The sequence below is a fragment of the Onychostoma macrolepis genome, chromosome 12 (genome assembly GCF_012432095.1).
Source record: "Onychostoma macrolepis isolate SWU-2019 chromosome 12, ASM1243209v1, whole genome shotgun sequence".
NCBI lineage: Eukaryota > Metazoa > Chordata > Actinopteri > Cypriniformes > Cyprinidae > Onychostoma > Onychostoma macrolepis.
The window spans coordinates 12,322,627-12,335,788 of NC_081166.1; the positions used below are offsets into that span (position 1 = coordinate 12,322,627).

Below are 13,162 nucleotides of genomic sequence, written 5' to 3' on the forward strand. Positions count from 1 at the left end.
CAGCAGTGGCGTGACGAGGCTTTGACATGATGGCCGTGGCGTGACGAGGCTCAGGCGTGGTGGCCAGCTTGGCCGGGGAATCAGGTGTGGCGGCCATCTTGGCTGGGGAATCAGGCGTGGCGTGCTTGTCGTGAGCAGACTCTGAAATGGCGGCCGTGTTATGGCGAGACTCTGGAAGATCAGCTGAGACCTGATGAGACTCTGGAAGATCAGCTGTCACGTGACGAGACTCTAAAACGGCAGCCATTTTGCGAAGAATCTCTTGAGTGGCCAGCAGACTCTGGCAACGAGTCCACTGGAGGCAAGTTGAAAAGAACCCAAGTGCAGCTTTATTTACAAACGTGATCCAAAATACAAACATAATCCGAGACTTGACTTGATTTGAACAGACTTGACTTGGCATGGACAAACTAGACTCACCGACAGCAGGTTACAACATCAATACACAACAAGGAACAATGACAACAAGATGGCTACTTAAAGCAAACAATAAAGGTCACATGACAAGAACCAACCAATGAGGAACAAGACACATGACTAGGACAACCAATCAGAACATGACACATACACAAGGCAGAAGGTGCATTTGACTTGAAGCACGGCTACAGACGGCGATCAACAAGAGTAGCCGCTTGCAGTCAGGGACGGAGTTGAAAATGGACACGTCAAGCCGGACACTTTCTGCTCCCGTTAGTGACGCTCACGAGGTGTTTGCATACTCTATCACAGATGAAGTGAATAAAATGCAAAAAAAAAAAATGAAAAAGCTGTGCCATCTGAGTCAGCCGGCTGCTCTCGAAACACTAATCGTGGTACTTTGATGCCACACGTGACAGTGACGTGGCGTTGGCGCCGGTTCAAGTCGGACTGAATTTCTAACTGGCATGCACTGCTTCAAATCAGCCGCCGATCGGTCTGTGCAGTGCTGCATGAAGTCGAACACACCTAGAGATACATGAGGGCAAGGGAAGCATGACACTAACAGCATGAATCAAACTACAAAATAAAAGACATGAAAACAAGAATATGAAACAGAATCCAAAACAGACCTTACAAAAACCTTTCAGTGAACAGTTTTTAAAAACCATGAATGCCAATAAAGAACCTTTAACTGAAGAGTGTACAAGTATGGTATATGGTGACAATCAAGTGTAAAAAACCAGCAAAAGCAACGTTAAAGCATGAAAGTCATGGAGACTTAATCAACAGGAGTGAGTAAATGATTTTTCGGTGTACTATTGCTTATTTCAAAGCTATTATTTCACCAACTCTCCTAACAAAACAGTTAGTAAAAGCAAATATTTTGCCATCCTTCTCTTTCCCTTTAGGTTAGTAAATGAATTTCAACTTAATGGATGTGCGGAAGCTCTCAGCCATCTGTTCATATCTGTGAATGACTGCGTTATCAGTTCCAGGCATCTCCATACACAAATTTGAGATGAAGAACTCCTAAGATGAAAGTGCTGGATGCTGTCCAGTGTCATCAACAGCCTCCTGGCCAAATGGCATTCCTGAAGATTCTTAAACCTGAGCACGGAATCCTCATTCAGGCCTGAAGAGACTCTATTAGCACTGGCGATGTGGGTCATGACCTGATCAGGAGCTTTTACTGTGATTCAATCTTGAGCAGACCTGTCTCTAAACTCGGCTGTCGGTTATTAGGTAGAATAGAAATAAAAAAGTAAACTTCATCAGCTGTCGTTGATGGTTTTGAGCAGTGGGCTTGTGAAAGCGTCTTCTGCATGTTCTGGTGACAGTCACACAAAAGACAGTAACTGTCAGCTTTTTTGACATGAATGACGGCAATTACGTTGACAGGTTGTGCTAGCCTTAGAACTATTGACCTGACCAGAAACTGACAGCTGTCTACATGAAACAGAATACATGTCAGGTCAAACCACCCAGAAGAAAAGTAAATTATCAGCATTTTCTCACCAAGACATTCATGAGAATAGGCCATCACGAGATAGATAAATTTATTCTTACTATAAAAGTGAAGAAAATCTTCAAATAACTGTAATGGGTTTTTTTTTTTAATAGTGTATTTTGTCAGTCATTCCTGGCTCTCAGGCTCAGCTTGCTGGGTTTAAAATGAGTGGTGAGCGTGTACCAGAAGAGAGAAAGTGAGTTGAGGGATCTTTCTAAGTTAAAAACCTGAAATGTTTTCAGAAAGACAGTCAGAGCCTTCATTCCCTTTTATCAGCCAACTTCCAGGCAAAAAGCCAACGATACTGGGGAAGAGGACAGAAGATGAGGAAGATGAGGAAGATGAAGAGGTAAAAAAAAGGGGTATACTGTAGATGTGGAAGTATAAGATGAATATAAAAGAGGAAGATTACATATATGGATATGGATGTGGATGTGAAAAAAAAAAAAAAGAAAAGATGTGGAAGTGGAAATAAATGTGAAAGAGAAGAATATGTGGAAGTGGATCAGAAGAGGAGGCTTTTGAATTAGTGGAATGAGGAAAAGGAAGGAAAAGAGAGAAGATTAAGACATCTGGGCCAGGCCTTAATGGTGAAGCTTCCAGACTAAACATACATTATATCCCAGATGAGGTACATAACATTCAACATATCATTAGCGGGACTGATGAAAAATAATAGTGTAAAAACACCAGGTATTCCAGTAAAAGAAATATTTAAGCAAAAATAAAAAAGACAAAATTTGTCTTGTATCTGTTTCCTGTCTAGGTCAAAGTTGGCATGAAAATGCATGAGAGAATAATGCCTGAAATAATAACATATTGGTTCCTTGTCAAAGTATGCAACATTTGGTAGAGCATTATGGAAAAACTCGTAAAACTCACTTCCATCAAGGTTATGGCAAAGTATGCTAGAAGAAATTCTAGAAATGCCTTTATACCCAATCTCTCGTTAAAAATCGTAACAGCTTTTCTGTCTCATAGAGCATTTAAAAAGCCTCGAAACAATCCCTAAAGACACTGTCACAATCCCTGTAGAAGCCCCGCGGATTTGGAAAGTTTTGTGTATTTAACTCGGTGTGTGTGAAGACTCTGTGGATAGGAAAAGGGCAGACTAATTTAAAAGTGATTCAGCAGAAGTTGCCAAACCGCTGCGGGTGTCTGAAACTGATACCTTGTCTTGGTGGGGTGTATTGAGGGTCTGCATTCTCTAAGGGTTTGCTTTGAAAGATTGAGAAGAGAGAAAGCTCGCCTCAATGTCTCTGCAGATGAAACACACAAAGACACACGATCCACAGCACAGCAGCCAAGATCTTTCGACTTCTATAAGCTCTCTGGCTCACCTCAGATAGAAGAGAACAGAAGATTCAGCAAAATAATGTCTGAGTGAAGGGGGTTTTGGAAACCATCTAGTTGAACCACCAACACCAATTTATTCACATAGTAAGCAGGCTGAAGTGAGTTTTAGACTTGTGATTTACTGCATCAGAATGTTCTCCAAAAGGAAAAAAAGACACTAAATGTTAACCTTTAAACTGAAACAAATGGTTCATATAAACCATGCCTCCAAGTTCTCTGGTTTATAATGAATTACACTTTTTTATGTTACTTTGCCTGCCAATTTTTACCAAAGCCCAAAAAAGAAATGAATCTTAGTACTAACAAACAAAATATGTGGTTCTGCCATGATTTTTGGACAGGGTACTACATTGGACACTGGACAAGTAACACAGCTTTTTGGACATGTTACTATAGTACTGCCATTGATTTTTGGACATGTACCACAGCAGCACCATGGTATACTTAGAAGTACTTTGGAGTATCATGTGAATACCATTTCAGAATTATGGAATATATATAAAAAAGCATGGTACCTGATACCACTACTATACCATGGTCCAGATTCTTCAGAAGGTACCACAATTGATATAATTGCTGAGAATGTGTAAGATGACACTGAAGGTTTTGGTGGTAAGTGTTTCATCTGGAGAAGTATCAAAAACCCGAGGGGAAACTACTTTGCGCCAACAGTGGAACAAGCCAGCAGTCTGTCACTCTTGTATGGTTATCTTGTGTACACACTTTGGATGATATCCCCTGAAAATGCTTCTATACACTCCATATGCTGGGATGATTTCCATCTCAACAAATATTCCTATGAGATTACCAACATGACACATGAGGTTAGGTCAGAGGTAGTAAATCTGGCAATAAAGCCCATGCTGCCACTGAGTCATGACTGACAAGCTTCATGGAATGGGAATGGGAGTCCTTGTGTTTCTTGGAAAGCACACATCACATAACCACAAATCTTTTATCCACTAAGCAGCTTGTCATTCCTGACCTTTCATGGCTTTCTCAAAAAGTTGTAGATCTGTATTAGTGATACACATTTTCTTTACTATATTTCCCAGGGCACACATTTACACAACTAACTGTCTGGATTTAATACCAGTCTCTTTGTTTTATGGTGTTTACAAATCCATGTTCATTGATTAGTGGTTCACACTAAAGTGCTTCACACAACAGTGTGCCCAGTTTAGAAGACTTGAGATGCACACATACACATAAACGTAGAATCTGGCAGTGATAAAGATTATTTTGACACTCACACAGACGCACTGAAGAATTACGTATTTGCAGCTAACCATGTGTGACGTGACCGATTCAGAAGCACAGGCTGATAATAACAGACAGAACTAGCTGTATCCCAATTCTGTCATCATTTACTTACCTACATATTCCCTAGTGAAAAATACATTTATTTTATGCTAAGTATACTGCAAATACATTTACATATGCATGTACTTAATAAAAAAAAATACCCTGCAATTGTACTTTTAGGTATACTTAAAGTCTGCTGAATTGAAACAACTAATTTTGTACTTAATGCACTTTAATTGAGCGGAGGTAGTGCTGAAGTCCAACTAAAGATATACTTAAGTATATTTGATTGCGGTAAAGTGGAACTATTGCAAGTTTACTTGAGGTACACTTTAAATATCTTGCATTTAAAGACAATCCTCATCAATAGTGACATTAAAACACATTTTAGGCTTAATATTAACAAATGTGCATTGTGCACAAGTAGTATTTCAAATAAAATGTATATGTTTTATATATTACTTATATATTTTATATATTACTTATCTAGGTTTACATATATTATATTTTATATTACTTTTTACTAGGGTTAACATGTTGTTCCAAACTAATATGCTGTTATTTCTACCGTGTAACACGAACAAATCTTTTTTTTTTTTTTTAAAGAATTTTCATGTAGCTCTTTAATTTCAATAGTGAACATGTCTTTCAAGCTTCAAAAAAAACAAGCACAAAATGGCTCAGAAAGGGTTTTTTTCTTTTCTTTTTTTTTTCATAATATGCATGGTCAATATGAACTGTCACTGGAAGGAAAAGAGCTTCATGAAGGTTCTTCAAAAGAACTTTGCATGTGTTTCATGATCAGTAACAAACAGGTTTGGAACAACATGAGGATGAGTAAAGATAAATATTATACATTTTTAGAGTCAAAACTGCTTCTTGAGTCAAAACATTGATCATATCAGCCTCATAATAATAAATTATGAATACATTTAAAAAAATAAAAAATAAGTACACTACTGTTCAAAAGTTTGGAGTCGATAAAATGTTTTAATGTTAAAGTCTATTATGCCCACCATGTTGCATTCATTTGAACAAAAATACTAAAAACGGTTGCAAAATATTGTCATTATATTGTGAAATATAAATATTTTTAAAAATACTCCACTGTTCAGTGTGACATGATTCTTGAGAAATTCTAATAAGCTGATTTAGACACTTTTTAACATTTCTGATTATATCCAATGTTGAAAATTATTGTGCTCCGAAATATTTTTGTGGCAATCATAATACACTGTTTCAGGATTCTTTGATGGATAGAAATTTCAGTAATTAACAGTAAAGTAAGAATTTATTGACACCAAACTAATTTATTTATTGACACCAAACATTTGAATGGTAGTGTAGTGTATTTAAATGTAGATTTTTTGGAAGATTTGGCAGAGTATTCAAGGTCAATATGAGGTAGTACATAAATTCACATTTATTCTTACAAAAAATAAATAAATAAATAAATAGTTTCAGTAAAGTCATTTCAGGACTCACCCAGCCAACACAATGAAGAAGTCTAGCCGATTCCAGGTGTCTCCAAGGTAACATTTTTTCCCAAAGATGCCCAGTGCAACCATCTTGATTACCATCTCCACGGCAAAAAAAGCAAAGATGAAATCATCAAAGTCCTGAGGGGAGATAGAAATATCCAAAGGGTTAGCAAAATCTTAAAATGCTGCACTGGCCAAATCAGAGCTTGCAAAAATCTCCTTCTCTTGATCAGGAGATACAACTTAACTCACACTAAATTAAGGACTTATAAATAAAGAAATAAACCCTCCAAAGACATATGCAGATGAATATTAAATTTCAACTTTGATGTCACAGCATTGTGTGTGTGTGTGTGTGTGTGTGTGTCCATGTACTGAGGGGCTATAAGCCTTGACTCATCCTTACATAGAGATCTCAGTAAGTCTGAGTGGGCACAAACAGCCAACTCACCCAAGTCTTTACCCATAAATCCTCTGCTTACGTTACCAGAAATGTGCTATGCGTTAAAAAAATCCTTACTAGATGTACATATACAGGGAAAATATCTGGAATATGGAGTTTTAATGAATATGCATAGAAAATATAGCATTAAGAAGTAAACAGAGAGCATTTTTGCTTTTTTAAAAGCTGCACTTCTGTCACGTGAGACGTGAATGCAACAGTCAAAGATGTCTGTCTAGACGAGCATGTTTACATAGAAAAACAATGAAAAAGTATCACAGTGGAATGGAAAAATGTTTTGTGTGTGCCTGTGTCAGTAAATTAAGTTTGTGCTAATAACCATAAAGTCAGAAGGACAATTCTGTGAAAATGTTATTCTCCACTGTAAAGCTAAAAAAACATATATTACATAAGGCAATTATGAGAAACAGTGTCAATTTACTGAATATTCAGTTTACTTTTGTTGAATAATGATTTGTTGATTAGAACTACATGCATGGAAGGAAAATCTGCTAGACTGGTGACCTATTCAGACCTCCTTTAATTTCATTTCAACAATAGATGGTGCTTTTCTAGACCTTATGAACTAAATTGCTTTAATAAACATGCATTTTCCTTAGGCAGACGCAAAAGGCTGTTTGTCAGTTCTTGAGTAAAGACCACAGACCGCGGCCAAATATGAACTCAGAGACCGTCGTTTCCTCAAGGTCGACCAACAGTGAAAGACACCTGGCCATTCTCAGCCAGCGAGGACATTAGTCAAAGCTCTTAAGTGAGGGATTCCCTCCAGCCAAAGCACTTGCACTCTGACAATGCAGGGAATGTTAATTAAGCCGCAGTGAGGAGAGCATTTACTGTCGTGTTGGACATTATTCAGAGCCAAGCGCTAATGTATTACCTCATCCCTGATCTGCTTGTATTGTACATAGTGGACATTTGGGTTATAGTGCACTACAGTACTTGCCAATTCAAAGTTAATGGTAACACACAACACATCCATAAACAATGCTGTCAGGATGAGGACGAGGGGAGAATCTGCGAGCTATCATTTTGCATTAATGGTTTAGGGAAGAAACCGTCTGTTCAGACAGAGATAGATCTCCTAAGACCATGCCCTAATGTTCTCTAATTATCTGCCTTAATGTGAACATATGGTGAACACATAAAAACAAAATAATAATAATAATTTCACTATAAATAACAAAAATCGTCATACTGAAATCTCACTTTGAAAAAACACAAGGATGGTTTCTGCTCGGCCAGTCACTATTTTTGGCAGCACATGAAAAAAGGTAACACTTTAGTATAGGGACGATTCTCAATATCAACTAGCTGCTTATTAGCATGCCTATTATTAACATATTGACTGCTTATAAAGCACATATTCTGCATGACCATATCCTACATCCCTAATCCTACCCAATACCTAAACTTAACAATTACTTTACTATCTATTAATAAGCAACAAATTGGGAGTTCATTGAGGCAAAAGTCGTAGTCAATGGTTTGTTAAATGGCAAGAACTGGACCTTAAAATGAAGAGTATTTACGTAATAATTCATATTTAAATCATTTGTATTATAATAATAGTTCAATATATTGAAAGTATATAGTTTAAATAATGTTTTTACATGTGTTTTTCATTAAATATTTTCTTAAATAATTGAAAGGCTTTGCATTTACAGTAATAGATAGTGTGTTTATGAATTTATAAAATAAATGTAAAAATAAACAATTATAATAATAATAATAATAATAATAAATGAATTTTAATGTGTTGGTCATTAAATGTTTTTAATTACAAATAATTACCCATTTTAAATTTACAGTAACAGCTTACAGCTATACTCGATTTTGCAACAGTAGATAAGGAAGTAAATAAATGCATAAGACAAGATCGACAAATGTAACATAGTGATAACACTTTACTGGACTGATAAGGCAAAAGACAGTCCACCAACTGGCTCAAAACACTCTTGCATTGGTCATCCCTATTGTTGGTCCCTGCAATATTGTCTGATCTTGAACCTTATATTTCAAGAGAGAGACAGATGTATCTTATTATAAGTATCGTACAAGTATGAAAAACCAGCAACTGTCAAATTACTCTTTTCTAATATATGTTTTGTTCACAGTCCATGTAGAGCTTCTGGCTCACACAGCTGTGTGCGTGTGAGTATAAATCTCTACGGGCCTTTCTACGGTTCAACAGCTCCCTCCAAAGATAAACGACGCAGAGAAGGGGAACCCCTCGACAAAACACTCTCAGAGTCTCCACACAGCCAGAAAACAGAGCTCAGGGGTTAAATATGCTCTACAGCGCTTTCCTCCCTCTCACTCACTCACACACACACACACACACACACACACCCTACACACTATATGAATATCTTCCTCTTTATACTTCCCTGTCTCTCATCTCCTTTGTTTCAGAGAGCCTCTTCCCATATTCCTCCTCCCCTCCTTTTTCTCACCACATCTCATCCACCCATTTCTATTTAATACATGTCATCTTTCTCTTTCATATTTCTGGGGAAGCATTCAAAAATAGCTCGGAGAAAGAGTCAGTCTCATCCGCGCGTGTGGAAGCGAGGGTGTTTGCGCGTGTGCGGTGATCTTTTGGCACTGAATAAATCTTCTCATGGTGTCCTCTTTGTTGTACAAATAGCTGAGTGGTGTATTGTCTGCGCTGTGAGTAGGTTATTCTAGTGCAACTGATGGCCTTTCCTCGGAGAAAACAATTCTTTAAATCCAGAACTTCTTCAGACCATCCGTCCACACCCACAAATGCACACACTCACACACAAAGAGAGGAGGAAGCTGCAACACACATACACTGAGGGTAAACAAAAATATCTTCTGTCTTCTTCTTACTAATTCATCTAATTCATGTGTGCGGAGAGCGGTTGCTATGCCAATGACATCATGGAGTCATAGAAGGAAAGTGAAGAGACGTGTACAATGCAGCAGGAAAACACCAATCATCACACTACCATAAATCAACAAAATAATGCACATTTAGTCTGTTATTTGTCCTACATTGACATCTGTTGATGAAATATGCTGCTTTCACTAAACATTTAAAGAGATAGTTTACCCTAAAATGAAAATTCTGTCATCATTTGCTTACCCTCATGTCATTCCAAGTCTGTATGATTTTTTTTCTTCCGTCAAATACAAAATAAGATGTTCATGCTGCAATTTTGTATCCAACAAAATTAAATGGTGACCACAAGGCCAAATAACAATGACAAAGCACTATGAAAATATTATAAAAGTGATTCATTATTCAAAAAGCCTTTGGAAACCTTTCGATGGATTATGTGTTGAACAGATGAAGTACTTTCCCCTCTTAGCTCTCAAATCTCATTTGCGCGATTTCAATATGCATATATTCAAATTTGCCTCATTTTAGTTGGTTAGAAGACCAAAACACATGACAAGCAATGACGTTTGGCATAGTTGGCCTTAAAGGAATAGTTCACCCAAAAATGTCATTCCGCACCTCTAAAAGTTTCTTATGTTGAAAACAAAAGTTTGACGACTCAAACAGTTGTTGGTTCCCATTGACTTCCATAGGGAAAGACATACTATGGAAGCCAACGGGGACCATCAACTGTTTGATTACCAGCATTCTTTATATTCAACATGAGAAAGAAACTCATAAGGGTTTGGAACGACATGAGGGTGAGTAAATGATAAAATGACAAATTTTCATTTTGGGATGAACAATCTAATGCGAGAAGTTTTGACTCGCCATATTTGAAAATACGCAAACGAGACATAAATTGAAGAGCAGATTAGCAGTCGATAATGATTTAAATTGTTCAATTCCTCATAACACCATGAACGACAACAACTGTCGGTTTTAATGATAATGAAACAGAGGAAAGATATCATTGGAATCACTTTCAGAACTAATTTTTACAGCTGATGAGCGATAAAAACATTGACAGCCAATCAGAATCATAACAATAAACAGAACACTATAGTGCGTTGAATTTAGTTATTGCTATAGTTATCTTTATAGATATTCTTGGTGTGAACGGGCCTTAAATTACACTGCACCAACACACACGAGCAACGGCAACAGATTTGTTTGTTGGATTTTGTTGAGTCAGTGTGTTACATGTCTGCATCTGTTGTCTTTGGTTGGCAATTGAGTAGATCAAGTACTGTGTGGTCATTTGTTAGGTTGCGAAATATCTAAGAAGTGATGTACTGTAATCTATTGATTGTCGGGGAGGGTCGGCATCTGTCAGCACAGTGTGACTTACAGTAGGGTGCATTCAAACAACGACAAAACAATGTACAAAAATACTGAAAAGTTTTGCAGTTGCATTTTTGAAAAATAACTTTTTGGTTTTTAGTTGAAAACTGTGCAGCGTAAATGACCCTTATCCTATATAAAGCTGTCATGAAGCTTCACAATACTTTGGAAACAGCTCATACTTTGAAAAGTTCAGATTTAAGGTGCTTTTTATCCTTCTTGGAGCTTGACAGCCCCTGGTCACCATTTAGTTGTAAGAAAAAGAGCAGCCTAAACATTTGTCAAATCTCCATGGAGGAAATATAGCCAATACACTGATATGAGGGTAAATGACGACAGAACTTCTATGATTTCTATAGATTTTGTCCATAAGGCACATTTGAAACTAAGAAGAAACGACACACTAAAGTTTTTTTTTTTTTGCACTCATTGCATCATGCCACTAGTAAGCAATAAACTACAAGTGTCATTTTTTGAATTACTCCAAGGCAAATGGGATTCCCAGCAAAACAGCTGACAAAAAGAACAACATATGCTCACTTTACCTGGGGAGAATGTTAAGAAAAGCAAGTCAGAACAAATCATACTGTACTGTGCAAGAGTTACGTAGTTCAAACCATGCATAAGAATCTCATCATCCAAACAAGCACACTTACAGGGAGCAATAAAAAGGAAGAGAAAAATAAAGATACGGCAAAATAATAATAGCCAGTTCTATCGGTACTGTTAAACTCACAGTGAGCTCTGTTCACATCACAGTACTTGACGCTTGACTCTCCTCTTAAATATGATACTACTAATTTTCTGCCCCAGAAACCACTTCTACACCCTCTACTCAACTAAAGCTTGCATAATAACACACACATGCGCATCCTAATGCTGAAAAAGATTATTTCACCTACAAATGAAAAATTTGGCATCATTTACTGACACTCATGTCGTACGACATTTTCTATTGTGAAACACAAAAGACGTTTTAAGTTTTGTCCATGCAATAAAAGCCAATGTGGTCCAAAACAACATTGGACTAAATTCACTATCATTGGAAGTAGACTTTTTCTTTTGTGTTTTACAGAGGAAAGTCATGTGTTTAAAATGATATGTAGTGACAGAAAATAAAAATAAAAAATTCCAAAAGAAATGAGGAATGCCTGCAGAGTAAAAAAAAAAGGAAAGAGGAAAGCACTGAAGAAATAAATGATAATGTGTTGTGTGGGCAGAAGAGAAGGGGCACAGAGAGAAAGAGAGAGACGGCAGGCATGCTCCCCGGCTTTATTGTATTTCCCTGAATTCCATTATTCCACCAAAGGCGTTCTTTTGGAGCTCAAGCCGAGGGCTAACCTGAGTCACGTCAGCTATGGAGCCCAGGCGTGTCTCCCTGACAGTGATGGGAGCTGATTGTATGTCTTTGTAAATTTCCTGATGACCAGGTTTGCAATCTTATTTCTGGCAAAGCACACTAATTTCCATATGGCGAGAGGAAGAGTGATTTGATAGAGCAGTTGGAGAAGATAATCGCTGCAAATTCTCAGATCTCAGAGATGAAACGGCCCAGGCCATTTATTTCAGATGAGAAGCAGGGAGGGGAACGCACAAAAACTGGGGTTTAGCTGCACTACGGGTTTCAATTACTATCATTCAGAAAAATGCAAATATACAGAATAAAAATCAAACAAAGAAATTGATCTGTTCCCATTAAATCTCAATGAAAACTTGGCATTTTCAATGGAAAGAAAGCAATCTCACCCAGGCATGGTGGAGAGTAAAAAATGATGGTTCCAGGAACCTCACAGCAAGAAAGCACCTCTAAATCCCATTTCATTTTTAACACTGTAAATGTGTACCCATGGGTATTTCAATATACATTTCTGAAATAGATATACCTCAGCTGCATTACCGTGGCCAAGCTTACAATCTCCATACTATTCAATGCTACACTAAATTATTAAAGTGTAAATGCAATTTTATTCTTATAGTATATATAGTAAAAAAAAATTTTTTTTAAATGCTATACATTATTGTTCAAAAGTATGGGGTTGGTAAGATTTTTTTTGCTAGTGTTTCTAAGACTTATTCACAAAGGCTGCTGTACAATGCAGTAAAAACAGAAATACTGTGCTGCTTACTATTTGTGTGGAAAACGTGGCACATTTTTTTCATGATTCTTTTTAATGAATAGGATCATAAAAATTGTGTGTGTGTGTGTGTTTTATACATATGACTAAATAATGTGCACTAATCAAGTGTTATGTCAAAAGCATGTCAATATTGATTTTAAAATGCAGTCTGGAGGCAAGCCACTGCACCATTGTTATAAGATTTATGTGATAGTTTGCCTTTGAGCAGAATATTATAATCACACCTCACCGGCACTCTGTACA

At 37.1% G+C, this 13,162-nt stretch overlaps 1 protein-coding gene across 1 annotated transcript in view; it reads right to left on the reverse strand.

Annotated features, from left to right (window-relative positions):
• Positions 1–13,162, reverse strand: part of cacna1g (calcium channel, voltage-dependent, T type, alpha 1G subunit) — a 241,173-nt gene that overhangs the window by 129,323 nt on the left and 98,688 nt on the right. The window contains exon 4 of the mRNA XM_058793083.1: positions 6,074–6,207. Within this exon, the coding sequence (XP_058649066.1) occupies positions 6,074–6,207 (134 nt within the window). The remainder of the gene's footprint in view (positions 1–6,073; positions 6,208–13,162) is intronic.